The sequence below is a fragment of the Lithobates pipiens genome, unplaced genomic scaffold (genome assembly GCF_037356315.1).
Source record: "Lithobates pipiens isolate NorthernLeopardFrog02 unplaced genomic scaffold, aLitPip1_a1.2 Scaffold_16, whole genome shotgun sequence".
Lineage (NCBI taxonomy): Eukaryota > Metazoa > Chordata > Amphibia > Anura > Ranidae > Lithobates > Lithobates pipiens.
The window spans coordinates 195675183-195694543 of NW_027507748.1; the positions used below are offsets into that span (position 1 = coordinate 195675183).

A 19361-nucleotide genomic window follows, 5' to 3' on the forward strand; every position below is an offset into this window, starting at 1 on the left:
ATTTTTGCCTGAATTTGCACCTGAATCAGAACCAAAGACACACAGGACCCTTTTTAAATGTGGACTGCGGATACCCCACCGCTTTGTGAACTGGCTCTATTGATAGCCGGTCACACTCTCCTGTAATGCGAATTGGATGCAGAGAAATCCTCATCCAATTTGCAAATGTGGGAACCCAGCCTCAAAAATGGTTTTGCCCATGTTTAACCACTTACAAACCGGAACATTTGCCCCTTAATAGCCAGGCAATTTTTTGCGATATCGCACTGCGTCGCTCTAACTGAAATTGTACAGTCGGGCGACACTGTACCCAAACAAAATTTATGTCCGACAATTTTGAAAAAATAAAAATAATTTTTCGATATTCAAATTTTTTTTTAAAAAAAAGCAAAGTTCTTCATCAGTTTAGGCCAATATGTATTCTTTTACATATTTTTGTTAAAAAAAAATCTGCAATAAGTGTATATTGATTGGTTTGGGCAAAAGTTATAGCGTCTACAAAATAGGGGATAGATTAATGGCATTTGCTTTTTTTGTTTACTAGTAATGGTGGCAATCTGTGATTTTTAGGGGGACTGCGACATTGCAGCGAACAGATTTTTTTTACACTTTTTTGGGATCATTGACATTTATACAGCGATCAGTGCTATAAAAATGCACTGATTACTTTGTAAATGTCACTGACAGAGAAGGGGTTAACACTAGGGGGTGATCAAGGGTTTACATGTGTTCCCTGGGAGGTGTTTCTAACTTTGGGGGATGGGAATGACTGGTGGAGGAGAGAGATCTCTGTTCCTAATCACTAGGAACAGCATATCTCTCTCTCCTCCCCTGTCCCCCCTGAATGGGTATCTGTCTGTGTTCATTGACAGATGCCCATTCTGTCTCTCTTTCCCATGATCGCAGGTGGCTGGCAGACATTGCGGCCCACCGGCCACGCACATCGGGTCCCCCTGCTGTGAAGCAGGTATGCACGCGCCTGCTATGGCTCTTAAAGGAGCCGCTGTACACCTATGGAGATTTGCAGGAACGAGCAGACCTGCCACAGTATAATGGCAGCAGCTGGTCGGCAAGTGGTTAAAATGTGGATCTTCATTGTATTTCAAGTGTATTTCTAACTTCTTGCTTGGGCTGACAACACAGTGCCTTTTGCTGCTTTGAGATCTCAAGCAAAATTGTCAGCCCTACCTGCTAGATGAAAAAAAAATCCACTCCTCCCCTACCGTCTAACTCCACATGCATACACTGACTGACTTCTCTTTCTCAGCTAAGCAGTGCTGCTGCCTTGACTCCCAAGAGACAGCCCACACACTGCACAAAGGCCCCTTTCACATGGGGGTGTCGGCGCCATTGTTTTTGTGGGGGTTTTCGGCCACTAGCGGGCCCCCCTGCTAGCGACCAAAAAAGGGTTAAAAGACCCTCAAAGCGCTGCTTTGCCGTCGGTTCGGCTGCGGTGCCCAGGCATTCATTTCAATGGGCAGGAGCGGTTTAGGAGCAGTGTATACACTAGTCCTTTGGCACTCCAAAGATGCTGCTTGTAGGAGTTTTTCATCGCCTCATTGTGAAATACCTCCGGTTTTCACACCGAGACTGCAAGGGAGCTGTTTATCAGGTGCTTTACAGGCGCTATTTTTAGCCCAAAAGCATCTGAAAAATGCCTCCGTGTGAAAGGGGTCTTAGGAAAAGGGCTCTTGGGAAATGTTGTTTTGGGCCATGCCTACATCACTAGGAATAGAACTCTTAGCAGCTGCCTGGCAAGACATTTATAAGTCTAGTAGTAATGTCACAGGGAGTAATAAAAGCTGTTTCATGCTATAAGTATAAGGTAAAAGGAAAATAATGCTATGACATGATCTAGAAGGGAAGAAGTACATTTTGAGGTAAATTATGGTAATCTTTGGACACGCACTTTAGCAAGTCTAATTTAGTGAAAAAGCCGAAATATCTTTTAAAATGACAACTTTCACAGACCTATAGAGACAATGGCCAGTTTCTGCTGATAGACCCCAGCAAGTTGTACTCTCCGGTTCTCATTTCTTCCCCCCCCCCCCCCCCATGTGACAATATTTGAGTCAGGGTGACCAGTTTCTGGACCCAAACACTATAACAATGACATAGCTCCCAACTGTCCCTGATTTGGAGGGACTATCCCTGATTTGGAGCAATGTCCCTCTTTCCTCCTCATTTGTCCCTCATTTTGGTCTGATCTATATAGTTGTATATAAAATGCACTTTTTATCTTTCAAAAAGTGTTTCCCAGTGCTAAACCTTTCATCCAAAATCTAAATTTCTGCATTTGTAAATTTCAAAAGCCAATATAAAGGAATAGTAGTGGTAAAAAAAAGCTGCTGTGGGTTTAACTAATCTTTTTTTTTAAGTTAATTCTCCTTTAAGGGGGCATGGCAGGGGGTGTGCCCTATACCTACTTGCTTTTGCTAGTAGGTGTCCCTCATTGCCATCTCAAAAAGTTGGGAGGTATGCAATGAGATAGGCAGTAACATTATGGAACTGGGTAAGCTCTGACACCGTCCAATACTAAAGCATACCCAGAAAAGAGACTGCAAGGTAGCTGGTAGTGGTTGGTTCATTATAACTTGCTGGGCAGTAAGCAGCAAGCTGACGCTATCATTTTGCCCTTAATGTGCAAAGTGGCAATGGGGTTTATTTACTAAGGGCTGGAGAGTGAAAAATCAGGCTCACTTCTGGATAGAAACCAATCAGCTTTCAGATTGTATTACCAAAGCTTTGAATTGAACAAACTGCGGTTAGAAGCTGATTGGTTTCTATGCAGAAGTAAGCTTGATTTTGCACTCTCCAGCTTTAGTAAATGTCTCTTTAACTAATCTCAGTCTCTTGAATGCGTCCTTACTGTAAATGTGTTAAAATGTCTAAATAAAAACAAATGAAACATCCTAAACTGCCCTGAATAAATGATGACCTTGAAATCTTCTTTAGTGATCAGGATGAAATACTGTTAATTGCTGTGCGTTACAACAAAGAGCTCAGATCCATTCAACACTAAAGGGGTTTGTGAGAATTTCCATAGAGAGCATCTGTTTCAGGCTCGCTACAGAAGGAAGCTCGAGCGAAGAAGAGTGCTTGAAATAATTACAGAGCAATTCAAGGAGCAGACACCCCAAGTTAATTTTAAGTCAGCAGATAAAGACAGGCTTGGGGAAGGCGGCCTCGTATTTAGCAGGGAAGGTGAATGCTGTCAGAAGATGAATGCTATCGTATGACAGACGCTGATGCCCGTGACTCAGAGTGTAAAGAAATAACATATTGAAAACACATACACTACCGCAGATATTTGTGTGCTTCAGACTGGCAAGTGGTAATTCAAGCAGCAGGCTATCAGCATGTGGCAGAATCTTCTAGCTTGAAGTGCTAAGTGCAAAGCATCACAGCCTCCTCGTCGGCTGGGACCCATGTGTCTTGGAGCGCATCCAAAGCATTTTCATGTTCCTTTTAAAGCTATAGATGCTGTTAAACTCTGTTTGCAGCTCAGGAAAGGCGATCCTCGATGTGTGAAATAGACGTCTATAATGATGACGAGTGCACACTTGTAGCCCAGGTGAATAGCAAATCATCTTGTGGAAGATTTCAAGATTGTGAAAACTGGCAAAACATAAAAACAAGCTTTTATGTTTTTTTGTCCTGAGTGTTAAAAGAGAAGGAAAAGCGTATGTGAAGACAGGAGGAAGATCAATTGTGGATTAAAAAAAAAAAAAAACACATATTGCTTTTAAATGCTCATTCCAAGTATATGTGTGTATAAAAGAAAAAAACTAAAGATCAACTTGAGGAAACTGGTCATTCTGTAAATGTGTGCTGCTATCCAGGAAACATTGCAATGTTTAAAAGCCTTTCAATATACCCTAATTTGAGTGTAAAGTAATGACACATTGCTGATTAAGTGGTGCTAATCTAAATGCCCCTAAGAGGGACTGCAGACTCTTATGCCGCGTACACACGACCGGACTTTTCGGCAGACTAGGTCTGACGGTCTTCCTGACAGACTTTTGGCGGAGTTCTGACGGACTTTCTGAACGAACGGCTTGGCCACACACGTACGGACTAAGTCTGTTCGTAAGTCTATTCGTTTTGAACTTGGTGATGTAAACGGGACTAATCAAGGAAGTTCTATAGCCAGTAGCCAATAGCTTCTCTTGCGTCATATTTGGTCCTTCGGGCCAGCACACAGACAAATGGTTTTCCCGATTTTAGTCCGTCGGAATTGAGTCCGTCGGATAGATTTGAAACATGTTCTATTTCTAGGTCCATCGGATTTATTTTTCGAAAAACTATCGGACTAGCCCGCAAACGATCGGATTGTCCGACGGACTAATCCCTTCGGACCTAGTCTGCCGGAAAGTCCAGTTGTGTGTACGCGGCATTACCAATAATTCTATTGCCTGCAGCCAGATTCAGCAGGCTTTTCTGTGACTTAGGACTAGAGAAACTTAGCTTACAGTATGTACCGTCACGGGGTTCAAACTGGACTGTCCAAAAATGAGCAAAGAAAAGGATCTTTGGAGGCACAGGCTTCTTGTATACTTCAAGTAGCAAGCTCAGTAGGAAATGTAGAGGTCTACAATAAGTACCTCTTATGTGGTAATGAGATTGAATATGGAATCATGAGTGACCCACTCTATAAAGTGGAACAAAGCTCATAGCTAGGGATGAGCCCGATGTTTGAGTTGAACGCAAGTTCAACTTGAACATTGGGTGTTAGCTTGTTTACTGAATAGCGAACAATTGTCGGTTTCGGCAATACACATAAAAGTCATTGAAAAAAACAGCATGGGATTCTCCCACAGTCTATTACCAGGCATACGGGGTCTGGTATGAATATTAAGGGGAACTCCGAACCAAAATGTAAAAAAAAAAATTGTGTAGGGGTCCCCCCAAATTCCATACCAGGCCCTTCAGGTCTGGTATGGATAGTAAGGGGAACCCTGCGCTAAAATAAAAAAATGGCATGGGGGTCCCCCTCTGACGCTATGGGGAAGCCATAGGGATGTCCCCATGCAGCAGAGGGGGGCAGGGTCACCCGGGTACATCACCGCTTGGCCCCGCCCTCAGTTATAAAAGAAATGTCACCTGAGAGGACGGTCATTACAGCGAGTGCCTCCCATGGAGGCGGATCGGTGGCAGCATTTTTTTTTTGGTCCGTCAGCGGAGCAAGAGAAGAAGAAGAAGACTTCGTGGGACAGTTTTATTTTTTTATTTTTTAATAAAGGACTTGTCCCCAAGCCGTGTCATATAATTTTTACAATTTTCACACTTTTTTTGAAATGGTAGGGGTGCATTTGTACCCTGTTAGCATTTCACACGGGGGAGACCGGGATCTGGGGTCGCCTTGTTAAAGGGGGCTTCCAGATTCCGATAAACCCCAAAGCACCCTCCCCATGTTGAAGGCATGTGGGGTCCAGGAGGGGGCGCTCATTCGTCCCACCCTCTTTTCTTGCAACCTGCCAGGTTGCATGCTCGGATAAGGGTCTGGTATGGATCTTGAGGGGGACCCCCACTCCATTTTTTTTTTAAATGGGCATGGAGTTCCCCTTAATATCCATACCAGACCCGAAGGGCCTGGGATGGAATTTGGAGGGACCCCCACGCAATTTTTTTTAAAATTTTGGTTCGGGGTTCCAACTGTGGGGGAATTCCATGCCATTTTTTTCAATGACATTTATGTGTATTGCCGGGACCAACAATTCATTATAGCTGCGAGTACTTTTAAATGACTTTTTTTCTTTTAGAAATGTCATTTTGCGCTGTTGTAAACCCAGGAAAATATCCGCCACTTTACAGGCATAATATAGATACCCCCCAGGTATGAAATTTATAGGAATATTTCACTTTTATTGTTTCACTTAAAGCATTATTAAAATCACTGCTCCCAAAAAAACAGCAGTTTTTAAAACTTTTTTTTGATATATGATATATGTCCCCTGGGACAGGATCCTGGTCCCCAAACACTTTTTATTACAATAACTTGCATATAAGCCTTTAAAATGAGCACTTTTGATATTTCATGTTCATGTCCCATAGACTTTAACGGTGTTCGAGTGTTCAAACTAAATTTTTGCCTGTTCTAATTTTCTGCTGCCAACCAAACCGGGGGGGGGGGGGGGGGGTGTTTGGCTCATCCCTACTTATAGCAAAGGCAAATGAAAAGACTGAAATAACTTCTGATCTGTTTAATCAAATATAAAGGTGTGTTTAAATGCAAGAACAAAATGCAGTATATTACAGCTTACCAGTCTTTAGATGCATGGGCTCCATTGATCTTCTTTCTTTAACCTAAGTACATTTTTTGCTAGTCAAAAGAATACCTATCAATACCCTGCCAAAATCCAGTGATTGTAATTGTCTGTGCACTGAACTGAATCCCCAAATATTGTTATCAGGTCACGACAGTTCTTTTCTGTGAACTACAGAACACCTCCTCCCTATATCATGGAGATGATGAGAAGGGGAAGTAGTAGTCCCAACACACCTCATGTCCAAGGGTGACAACTCTGTTTCTACATATATATAGTGAGCATTCTTACCCTAGGACAGGAAGTGTATTACTGGCAGGAGCAACCGGTGAAAATAAATAATTTTTAAAAGCCCACAAATAAATTGAATGCAGCCACCACATCTGTGTCCTGGTAAGGTTTAATCATTAAATTTTTTTCCTTGTTTTAATTATACATCAAAGCCAGTCTCTTTATTGTCTTGACCATAGGCTTTGCCCTATTATATAAAGTTATAAAGTGCTTGTGATTCCACATTCTTTATAGGGCAGTGCTTGGAGCAAGGCAGAATTTGGCATTGCATTTACTCAGATTCAGTTAACTGAGATCACAACTTCTGAGTAATCCTGTCCTGGACCACATCATTCCCATAGCTACATGTATTGCTTTTTATATCCTGCAGTGGAGATGGACCAGGGGTATAAAGAGTGAAGAGCACAGACAGACTTAGCAGGACGAGAACCCTTGTTTTCTGAACTTTAGTCTTGATGTTAGGCGTTTAAGAATATTTGGTTATTGGGTGCCAGATTGCTTTAAACGTTGTTCAACCTGGTATAATGAAGCATCATCAGGGTTAAAAACAAAAAGGCCTGGCAGATAGGCTATACACACTTTATAGTTATATATACTATCTGTAATACATTTAAAGTTTGACTTAATGGTAACTCAAAACTATTCAGCCTCCAAAGTGGACTTGTGTTAAAGGGAACCATACACAAGGGCTTCTGTTTCTGATGGAGTAGTGGAAATCCCTTTGTACACCAGACAGGCTTCATCCACTGTTCAATGCAGGTCGGTTTATTTCCCCCTTGGCTTAGTGATGGCTATTACAAATGTTGTAGTTCAGGAATGGTTACTGTTACTGGCTGCTAAACGATTGTTTCATGAAAAAAGAGAGAAACACAGAATTCTGAAGCAAAGTAGTATTCTGTAACTTTAAAATAATATACCTTTCAGCTAATGAAAGAACTGACTTGCCATAACGAATGCTGCACAAAAACTGATGCAAAGAAGAATAAATGTGTTGACCACAACATCAAATTTATCAATTGTCGTTTTTTTTTACTACAAGACATGAAATTAAACCTAAGTGTCTGCTGGTTGTCTGCTATGAGTGACACAGCTATTCTTCAGCCTTTTTTTTTTTTTTGTGACCGCTGAATATTAGTGCTCATCTGAGATTCAGATCTCTATGGAGACAGTTTATCTTGCAAAGGTGAATAGGAAACCAAACCACATTTATCATAGGATGTGTTGCAATGTAGATAATGTTTACCAGATGTTATCATTTTTTCCATATGTGAAGGCATGATCTTTCAACTTAATCATGTGATATTGCACTTCCAGATCGCTGTACCAAAGGGGCCACTTGGTTATACTGTAAGTGCTTGCAGGTCTGAAAGATCCCGGCGCGGATGTCCTGCCCTCATCTGCTTCTGACCATTCATAAAAGGAAGCCTAAGGCTGTGTTTTTTGTGAATGGCCAAAAGGAAAGGGATACACAACCACAGGACTGGGGTCTATTAAACCTGAAGCACTTACCAAGTGGCTCAAAAGTACATTGAGAACTTTACTAATCTGGGCATGTAAACAAGTGTATTTGCAGGATGTAGATGAATGCATACATGGCAGAAGGTAGCTTTTGAGGCAAAAGAGTGTTTAACAACTTTAACCTGGGTAAGCTTATTGTGCCCCGAGTTTTACATTTACGCATTTAAATTTTATGACACATAAGGGTTAATTTACTAAAACTGGAGAGTACAGAAATCTGCTGCATCTGTGCATAGTATCCAATCAGCTTTAACTTCAGCTTGTTCAGTTAAGCTTTGACAAAAAAAAAAACCTGGAAGCTGATTGGTTTCTATGCAGGCCTGCACCATGTTTTTCACTCTCCGGCTTTAGTAAATCAACCCCATAGTCTCTATGCCATGTGAGTAGGCACTGCTGTGTCACACATTTCACAGAGCCTGCCTTCTGAACTATAGAGGTGCTGAGAGGAGGAGTGTCAGGAGGCGGGTCAGTACAGGGATCACTTCTTGCAGGTAACATGGTACCATGGGGTATGTAGTCCTTAAAAATTGAAAGCAAACAGCAGATGAGAAGCTGCAAAGCATGCTGGGAGTCCAGGAAGTTGTGCAAAGAGATGGCCAGGAGACAGGCAGCACTCAAAACATGAAAGGAGATTTTTCAAGTAAGCTTATATTGGATTGTCAAATATAACTAATATATATAGGTACCCGCGCTATGGTAAATAGAATATAAAGGATGATAATAATTAATAAATAAATGAATTGTATTAATGGGCTGCTGCTATAGTGTAAGGTAAAAAACCCTAGTAGTGATACAAAAAACTATACTCAGCAGCACTTTTGTATCATGTCAAATATAGCTGTTGATTGTATTATTACAATTGTGATGTTATAAAATTAAAGTGCATGGTGTAAATATAGAGCTCTTTTAGCTCTTTTAGTTTTCAAAGTTCTTTGAAATCCTAGTTCTTTCCTTATTACTTTCTATTGTTGTCAAACAAACCTGATTTCTTTTTATGAGGAGGTAAGTAAAACCTTGGACAGAGGGTTAGCGATGGACATGGTGTACTTGGATTTTGCAAAAGCGTTTGACACAGTTACCCACACACGGCTCATGTGCAAGGTAAAGTCTACAGGCAAGGGGAATATCAGTTTGTAAATGGATAGAAAACTGGCTAAAAGACAAAATTCAGAGAGAAGTGGTTAATGACTCGTACTATCAATGGTCTAAGGTTATCAGTGTTGTACCCCAAGGTTCACTGCTGGAACCCTTACTTTTTAACCTTTATAAATGATATTGGGTCTGGGATTAAAAGTAACATTTCTGTCTTTGCAGATGACACCAAGTTATGCAGTGGAATAACGTCCTTACAGGATGTCTCCAATTTGCAAGCCAACCTCAATGCACTGTATAATTGAATGAATATGTGGAAGATGAGGTTTAATGTTGATAAATGTAAAGTTATGCACTTGGGGGCTAAGAATATGCATGCATCATACATACTAGGTACAACTGGGGAAATCAATGGTGGAGAAGGATCTGAGGGTTTTGGTAGATCATAAGCTCAATAATAGCATGCAATGCCAATCTGCTGTTTCCAAAGTGAGCAAAGTCCTTTCTTGTATTAAGAGAGGTATGGACTCCAGAGAGAGAGATATAATTTTGCCCATGTACAAATCATTAGTAACACCTTATCTGGAATATGCAGTTCCGTTTTGGGCACCAGTTCTCAAAAAGGATATTGAGGAACTGGAGAAAGTGCAGAGCAGGGTAAGACAGCGTCTTATCTGTGAAAGGGGCTAGCAGAAAGTGATTTATCAGGACTTAATTTTCTGACTAAAGTTCCTCTTCAACTGCTTGAATGTAACTTTCATTTATTACACTTTTTTTAACTAAACTTTTTTTTATCACATAGGGGATCAAAGTTACTTATGTGATAGCATTTTGTTGCGACATTGGACCCTGGATATTTATCCTGCCTTCTACTAAAGCTAGTGATGTGCAGATCGTGTTTTAGCTTCTTCCCTGGCCACAGCAGACGTGACAGCTGAACCCAGAAGTGATGTAATGCACATTGCTTCTGTGATCCCTCTAGCTAGAGAAAATCAGCGAATGGACATGCAATTATCTCCCTCCCCTCTACATGTCATGATCTGCTATGGGGGTCTTAGGCCCGCATGTTGGATAGCAGAGTCTGGAAAACAAGGGAGAGAACGCATACCGGGGGGACTTTGGAAGCAATCCCGTGGCTGTACAGCCCCCATATCACTTGCAACTTACAGCCAACAGTCAGCTTGTCAGATTTACACAGATTTTATATGGCACATGAGCCAGAAATGTGTGTAAAACCCCTGCTGCTGCCAACGTATGACATTTCGGTGGCAGCGAAAGGGTTCCAGACAAATATTTAAATGAATCATCACAAATTAATCCACTTTTGTATACAATAAAAATGAATGCATTATTACACACAGCTTGCAAATTGTGTACCAAAATATGTCTTGATATTAGCCTCCTGTTACCATCTTCAGAGTTACCTTCAAAAATTAAAAGTCAAAGGAAAGCTTGGCAAATCAGTACTCTGTTGTAGCACATTGACCATGAAAGAGTAGGGATCATGTGATTAGAGTGCTGCTGCTCCTTTATTGCCTGATCAATTATTGGTTGTGCAACTTTGACCGGGCTGTATTGCTTAGCTGCAGTGTAGTCTGCAAGGTGGTCACAGACCTGACTGTGCTGTTTACTAGGCTACGCATGGAGCCCAGCTCACAGAACAGTATTATACACTGTTTAGCAGGTACCAAGTCATAACCTGCACATGCTTTTTTAGCTCTGTATTTAGCTGTTTACCTGAAGTTAAGCTTTATTTCTGACGGTTGCACAGCAAAAATGGAGAATACCTTTAACAGTTCTCCCTGTGCTGGCTTTTACAGATAACTCTGGGGCACTCAATGGTAGAGAAAGACCCTGCCTATAAGGATGCTTATATACAAACAAGTTAATATGTAATTTTTTTTTATGTTAACATGCTTTTGAATTGATAGTGTTTTACAGAAATAAGTTTCCTTTGTATAATATGAGCCACAAATGATGACAAGGGCACATCAGTGTAAATACTGTACATACAGCAGTTCTTAACAGGCTGAAACATTTATTTTTCTGGTTTTGCAGGTGGCTTTCCAGTCTAGACTCTGTGACAGCACAAAGATCAAGGAATATCATCCCGCCAATGTGCGTTATATGAATCGCATAGATGAAGAAGATTCAGATTCTGGCGATGATACCACAGTATTATTCTCCATGCCATCCATGACATTAAGGGACAAAGGACCCTGACCATCTCTGTCTGAATGAAACCAAAGGTTAAAAGAATGCACCAGTCCCCACTGAATATGCACTGCTTGAAAAAAAAAAAAAAAAAAAAGCAGAAGGCAAAAGACAACCTTGGAATGCCTGATTAAGGAGCTGTCATCCTCCATTATTAATACTAACTTGTAAATATTTAATGCCGTAGAACCGGAGCTTCTGACTGCAACACAGCCACAAGACTCACTGGGGTCATACCAACTGCAAATCTTAGGACAGAACATTTGGTGGCCTTACCTACCTGGAAATGCTGTGAGATGCATGCCCAGCATTTTGTTATCTACCAGTCCTAAGGATATATATGTCTCTCAAAGTTAATGAACAAAAACAATACTATGCTTTACACACAAATCTTATAAACATTCTCCTGTGTGATCTACGTAAGCAGGGCTGACTTTAAGCCCCTCGGTAGCTGAAAATATTTATTTTTGTGTCTTTGCTGTTAAGTTACATTATTTTTTTATTATATCGAGTACAATACAACTGATGATAAAAATGACCCATTAAAAGTGTACAGGACCTAAATACCGAGTATACTTGAACAGGCATGAATAAATACAACAGTTACAGTTGTAACTTATTGCAGTTTTTTTTCTGTTTTAGTATTTTGTTTAAAGGAGCGAAGAACTCAAAACAAATGTGCGCTTTGCACATTTATGTCAAAACTATAGGTTTTCTGTACAACAGTCTTGGTAAGTCTTTACTCTCTTTCCTCACACATAAGTATTGTTCTATTTACCTACGCGAGCTCTGGGGAGATCTCCGTAACATCCAAGTATGGGAACTCTCTCCTCCACCTCCAATAGCACTCAGTGCCTAAACAGTCAATTGCCAGGCCCAGGCATTGTCACGTGTGAGCAGGGGAAGGTTCTTAGATCTGTTAGCAAAAAATATTGCTTTTTTTTTTCAAAATTGTCGCTCTTTTTTGGTTTATAGCGCAAAAAATAAAAACTGCAGAGGTGATCAAATACCACCAAAAGAAAGCTCTATTTGTGAGAAAAAAGGACATAAACTTTGGGTGCAACGTCGCACGACCATGCAATTTTTAGTTAAAAGGAAGCAGTGCCGAATCACAAAAAGTGCTCTGGTCAGGAAGGGGGTAAAATCTTTTGGGGCTGAAGTGGTTAAAGAGTGAGCCTCCCTTATTTACCTATTTATGGTCTGTTAAATATACTGTATATTTTATATAACTATATAGTGTAATTCCAGTCAAAACCTCACTAAGCTTAAATCTACTTCCCCAACCCCATTCTAAGGCAATTCTATCTATCTTGTAAAAGGAAAGATGCCTATACTTGCCTATTCTGAAGTCGCTTCATTATGATCACATGAAGGTCCAGTCACATGATCTCTCCAACAGCAGCTTCAGTGTAGAGGAAAGATCACTGACCACGGATGCAGAGCCTGGGCTAGGACGCCACCTATAGGCTTACTATGTTGCAGCCATTGTCGGCTATCGCTCCTCTACACTGAAGCCAGCTCTGGAACCCGATAATGTGACCTGACTGGAGCGACTTCAGAATAGGTAAGTATAGACATCTTTTCTTTTACAGGGTAGACAGAATATGCGTATAATGGGGGTGGTGGGAGGTTTAGGCTTAGTTAGGGTTTTGACTGGAATTACACTCGAAAGTTGTTTTGTTATATCTGTTTAATAAGTCCAAAAAATACATGTTGATTCTGCTTCCAGTACTCTTTGTACTTCACTGAAATCTCCTGGAATGTAATCAGCAATGCCCAGTTAACCACTGTGGTCTACAGAATACCTCTCCTCCCTATGTTACAGGGATGAGTGAGATATACTTTAGTCCTAACACAGTTTGTGTCCTAGGGAGATAACTGTTCTCCCGTCGTGCAGTACAATGAGTGAGTGAGCCAGACAGGACAGGAAGTGTGTTACTGACATTATCACCAATTGATCATTAGAGTATGAAGTCCGGAAAAAAAACGAATGCACCTCATCTAAGGACCAGTATGCTGAAATTTATTTATTTTTATTCTTAAGTTTGAATAACAGACAGAGACGGGTAGAGAGTGTCTCTTTTTCATACATCATGGGACACAGAGTCAGGCTAATATTTATTACCTGCTGGGTTATACACCATCTCCAGGTGGATGAACACTGGTAGACCAAAGGTCTTTAGAGAGGAAGTGATCCCCTATATAACCTCTCCCACACTGGAAGCACTTAATTTTTTTTACCAGTGTCTGCAAGGTGGATGACACAGTTTGTTTGAGCTCTCTGGGCCCCAGGTCTCTAGTCCCACAAACTGTTCTTAAAATGAATCAAGGGCTTGTCTGATCGGATCCATTTGACACAGGCTTTATATGCTTAGATAAATGGTACCCGAGCCTCGCAAAGAAGACTCAAGATCATGCGAGGGTTTGCCTGTAATGCGGCCTCTGGTGCTGGACCCTGCAAAGTGGAATCCTGGACACTACAGCACTAAGGCATTCCTACAGGGTGCTGTACAGTTTCAACGGAGTGGACCCTAAACATAAGGGTACCCAGTCCTTGAAGGTCTTCAAGTGACATGAACCCGCTGTGAAGGATGAAGATTGGGATCTTAGTTTCTAAGTGGCCCTGCACCTGGACAGGTAAGTGAAACCGCTTCATTTATTATTGTACTTTTTTTGCTTGTGTCTGGCTGTTTTTTACCTGTATTGTGGCGCACAACAGTGCACCATTTCCCCTTGGTTCACCATGGCGGAAGTGCATTTGCAAGAGTGCCGCTGTGCTCAGCAGTTGTTTGGTGGCCATGGCGCACATGCATTTGCAAAAGCGCCGCTGTGCTCAGCAGTTGTTGTTTGGTGGACATGGCGCACGTGCATTTGCTAAAGTGCTGCTGGACTTAGCAGTTGTTTGTTTGGCGGCCATGGCGCACGCGCCTTCACACCACATGCGCAGTAACCTTTATCTGGGCGCACAAATATTTGCATTGTGTGCGAATACAGCCACGCCAGTTCTCTAGGACCCTGCGCGTGCGTGCACATGCACGCGCAGAACATTCCGGCTCACACCCAGCTTATTTAAGCTGTGTAGGCCAAGCATGCAGTGCTTCCAAAAGTCAGATGTGGGACTAGGGTTGCCACCTGTCCAGGGTTCCCCCGGACAATTTGGGTTTGGAATCATGTGTCTGGGTTTCAGACTACCTGAAACCCTGACACTTTAGACTGGACTATGGCTTCCCAGCAGGTTTGCTGGCTGGAGTGGTCTAAGCTTAGGGTGTGTGTTACACTCTTTCATACTGCCCAAAGCCAGCACTGACAACCCCCCCCCCCCACCCCCAAACACACACATAGATGGGAGAGGAGAGATATCTTGATTTGCACCTCTTCCCCTCACCCCTACCCATCTATGTCTGCCCACACTCCAATTTATGGTGCTGTACCTCAGAATTAAGTTGGGGCTGAAAATTTGAAGTCCAGCAGGCTCAGATACATCTGGATAAGAAGTGCCAAGGGGTGAGTGAGCTCAACATCCATCCCTGTCTGTGACTGAAGTCTCCCCCTTCTCTCTCCTACATCTGAGTACGTACACTAAGGCAAATCAGGGCTCTCAGAGCAACCCTTACATCAGAGTTCCCCTTTACACCAGAGGCCACAGTGTTTCCCCTTACATCAGAGTTCTCAGTGTCCCCCTTAAATCAGGGTTCCCAGAGCATCGCTCATGTTAGAGGCCCCAGAGTTCTCCCTTACATCAAAGTCTGCAGAGTCCCCCATTACAGTGAAAGGGAACTCTGCAAGTTCAGATGTAAAAGGGGAATTCTGTGGACTCTGATATAAAGGGTGACTCTTGTTATTAACTTCATATTATTAGAAATGTTATTTAATAGAAAAATATATGTATAGTTTATACTATTAAAAAAAATTGCTGTGTGCCGCTAAAGTGTTCAGGTTTGACTTGAAGAAATGGTGGCAATCTGAACCACTGCTCCTATCTGGTATTGTGCCTACAGTGAACTGTCCTAGGCCCTAGCCGGGTTAGAGCACAGGATTGCTGGCATGATTGCCTCCATCCCGCAGGGTAGCAAGAAGCATGAGAGATCCCCCTCCCCAGAGCCTCCTAGTCTGGAGCAGGAATGGGTTGAGGAAGGGGAAGAGCTAAAAGCTCAGGATTCAGTGGAGTGCCCGGCAGATGAGTCTGCTTCCGAGCAATCTGGACAAGAAGATATCCAGTTGATGTTTGCCTCTCAGTCGCAGAGGCTTTTAATCCTGATCGAAATGGTTCATTCTGCCTTTGAGTTGCCTTTTGCAGAGGTGACTGAGCCCCCCTGGTCCTCTTTGGGATCCCTGAGGCCTATTCAGGCCACACAGGCTTTCCCCCTACACCCCCTTTTGGAACAGGCAGTGTATGCTGATTGGGAACATCCTGACTTGATTTTTGTTCCTCCTAAAAGGTTTTCCCTTTTATATCCCATGGATGAAATGTTTGTTAAAAAATGGAGCATGCCAGCTGTAGATGCAGCAGCCTCTTCCTTAAACAAGAACTTAGCTTCTCCGATAGATAACGCACAGGGCTTGAAAGACCCTGTTGACAAGAAATTTGAGTTATTATCAAAGGCTTCCTTTTCTTTGGCCAGTTCAGCTATTCAGCCAGCTGTTGCAGCAATTTGTATTTGTCAGTCCATAAAGGATCAGGTCAAAGGGCCTGATAGACCTAACCAGGAGTATGATCTGCCTGAAAGTAAGACAGGTATTCCTTGAGTGCTGTGTTTTGCTGTTGACGCCTTAAAGGAGTCAATACAGCAGGTTTCTCGTTTTGCTCTCTTGTCTGTACATATGCACAGACTTTTATGGCTTAAAAACTGGTCAGCTGGGGAACGTTTATTTGGTGATCATTTGGACAAATATATTAAAAAAATGTCCGGAAGGAAGAGTTCTCTAATTCCTGTGAAGAAAAGCACCAGACGTCTCTCGTTTAAAACCTCAGGGAATGCTTCCTCCAATGTCTTATGCTGCGTACACATGACCAGACTTTCCGGCAGAATAGGTCGAACGGAACGATCCCATCAAAAAATTCCGATCATGTGTGGGCTTCATCTGACTTTTTTTTTTTTAATTAGATGGACCTAGAAATAGAACATGTTTTAAATCTTTCTGCCGGAACGCTGCCGGACCTATCAGGAAACCTGTTCATCTGTATGCTGGTCCGACGGACCAAATACGTCGCAAGTGCAGCTACAGCACCTGCCAGAGAGAATGTTTCCAGCACGATCCTATCGTGCTGATTCTCGGCTACAGGGTACTGTACATCTCGCGCTTGCTGCAATAGGAAAAACACATTTTCCTATTGCAGCGAGTGTGAGAGAGAAGCGACAATGTCCCTTAGGTCTAGTGTGGATGTTAAGGGGAACCCCCTACACCCAAAAAAATGGCATGGGGTCCCCCCAAAGTCCATACCAGACCCTTATGCGAGCATGCAGCCCGGCCGGTCAGGAAAGGCGGTGGGTACGAGTAAGCACCTCCCCCTCCTGAAACGTACCAGGCCACATGCCCTCAACATGGGGGGGTGGGTGCTTTGGGGAAGGGGGCACCCTGCGGCCCCCCCACCCCAAAGCACCTTGTTCCCATGTTGATGAGGACAATGGCTTCTTCCCGACAACCATGGCCATTGGTTGTCGGGGTCATCGGGCAGGGGCTTATTGGAGTCTGGGAGCCCTCTTTATTAAGGGGGCCCCCAGATCCCGGCCCCCAACACTATGTGAATAAGTATGGGGTACATCGTACCCATACCCATTCACCTGGGGGAAAAAAGTGTCAATAAAAACACACTAGACAGGTTTTTAAAGTAATTTATTAGGCAGCTCCGGGGTCTCTTCCCTCTTCGGGGGTCTCCTCTGGCTCCTCCGCGCTCTCCAGCCTCTTCTCCCGCTCTCCAATTCTTCTCCTGGGCACCTCTGCTATCTCCTGCTTATTTGCCGATCTTTTGCTAGCGGTGGCCCGATCTTTTCTGTGGTCTTCTTCCCTCCGGTCTTCTTCCGATGTTGACACGATGCTCTCTCTCGCTGTAATGCTGTGTGCACGGTGCACTATGACTTATATAGGCATGGGGTGGGGTCACCGGATGATGTCACCCATGACCCCGCCCCTTATGACGGCACAGTCACAGAATGCCCGGTGACCCCGCCCCTTATGACAGCACAGTCCCGGAGCATTGCCGATCAAAGCGGCGAGATTGGCTTCCTTTTCTATTCCCGTCATACCTCATCACGTTCCAAATGAACAGACTTTAGTCCATGTGGGGCAAGTCCTTTCATTCAGAAGTCCATCGTAACACCATCGAAAGTCTGTCAGGGAGACCGTTGGACCTAGTCTGCTGGAAAGTCTGGTCATGTGTATGCGGCATAAGCGTCAAGGCGGTTCCACCACCAACAGGGTGCTAGGGCCAGGAGGCCAGGGCCAGAAAAAGCCCTGGGTCCAGAATTCTTCTAAACCCAGCACCAAGCCCTCCTTTTGAGGGGACGCCCCCACTCCTTCAGGTGGGAGGAAGGCTGCTACAATTTGCAGACGTTTGGAGAACAACAATTCAGGACGAGTGGGTCACCTCAATTATATCTCGTGGTTACAAGCTGGAGTTGCAGGGTTTTTAAGATCCAGCGTTCCCTCGGATACTCCAAAAATAAACGTATTGCTTCAGCCACTACACCGTCTAGTACATCAAGGAGGCTGATTGAAGAGGTTTCTGTATTTGAAAGGGGCACAGGGTTTTACTTAAACCTGTATACGGTTCAGAAACCAAGCGGGGACACAAGGCCCATTTTGGACCTAAGATCCCTGAACAAGTATCTATTGATACAGTCCTTTTGAATGGAGTCTATCCGCTCAGTAGGGGAGACTTTCTAGCCTCCATCGATATAAAAGACATGTATTTACACGTACCTATCTTCCAGCCTCATCAGAGGTTCCAACTTTTGCAGTAGAGGAACGTCATTTTCAGTTTGTGGCTCTACCCTTTGGGCCTGCTACAGCTCCCCAGGTGTTCACAACGGTCCTAGCACCAGTAATGGGTCTTTTAAGCGCCCAAGGGATCCTGGTGCTCGGGTATCTGGACAACCTCTTGCTCAGAGATCACTCATTATAGGCTCTAGAACAGAGCATAATATACACAGTGCGCTATTTGAAAAGCTTAGGCTGGATCATAAATACCAAAGAGTCAGCCTTGAAACCAGCTCAAGTCTTTAGGTCTGATCCTTGACACGGTCCAAGCATAAGTATTTTTGCCACCTGTAAGGATCTGTGCCCTGAAGGTTCAGGTGTGTCAGATAAAGGGAACCAGACAACCCTTTATTCGGCTCTGTATGAGTCTTCTAGGGAGGATGGTATCCTCCTTCAAAGCAGTGCCCTATGCCCAGTTCCATTCCAGGCCTTTACAGCATGACATCTTGTTGGCTTGGAACAGAATAGGAAAAGCCCTGGATTATCCAATGTGCTTATCTCTTCAGGCACGCATAAGCCTGAACTGGTGGTTGCAGGATCAGAACCTGCGAAAGGGAAAATCCTTTCTCCCGGTAACTTGGAGAGAATACAGATGCCAGTCTCTCAGGCTGTGTAGCAACCCTAGAAGGGCCCACAGCTCAGGGTTAATAGTCAGGGACAGAACAGATCATGCCCATCAATGTCCTGGAATTATGGGCAGTACGTCTGGCCCTGGATGGTGGAGTTTCAGAACTGCCCTATCAGGGTTCAGTTCGACAATGCCACTGCAGTGGCCTATATAAACCACCAAGGCAGTACCAGGAGTCGTTCAGCTCTGAAGAAGGTGAACCACATACTAGCCAGGGCAGAGGAACATGTGGCAATTATATCAGCCGTCCATATCCTGGGAGTAGAGAACTGAAAGGCAGATTATCTCAGCCACCAGCAGATCTGCCTGAGGGAATGGTCCCTACACCCAGAGGTGTTCCAGGAAATTTGCCAACGTTGGGGATGGCCAGAGGT

The 19361-nt window shown here is 43.3% G+C and overlaps 1 protein-coding gene across 1 annotated transcript in view; it reads left to right on the plus strand.

The window, feature by feature from the left end:
* Window positions 1-12005, plus strand: part of LOC143982287 (cyclic AMP receptor-like protein A) — a 933494-nt gene extending 921489 nt beyond the window's left edge. The window contains exon 13 of the mRNA XM_077480869.1: window positions 11226-12005. Within this exon, the coding sequence (XP_077336995.1) occupies window positions 11226-11390 (165 nt within the window). The 3' untranslated portion in view covers window positions 11391-12005. The remainder of the gene's footprint in view (window positions 1-11225) is intronic.
* The last annotated feature ends 7356 nt before the right edge of the window (window positions 12006-19361 follow it).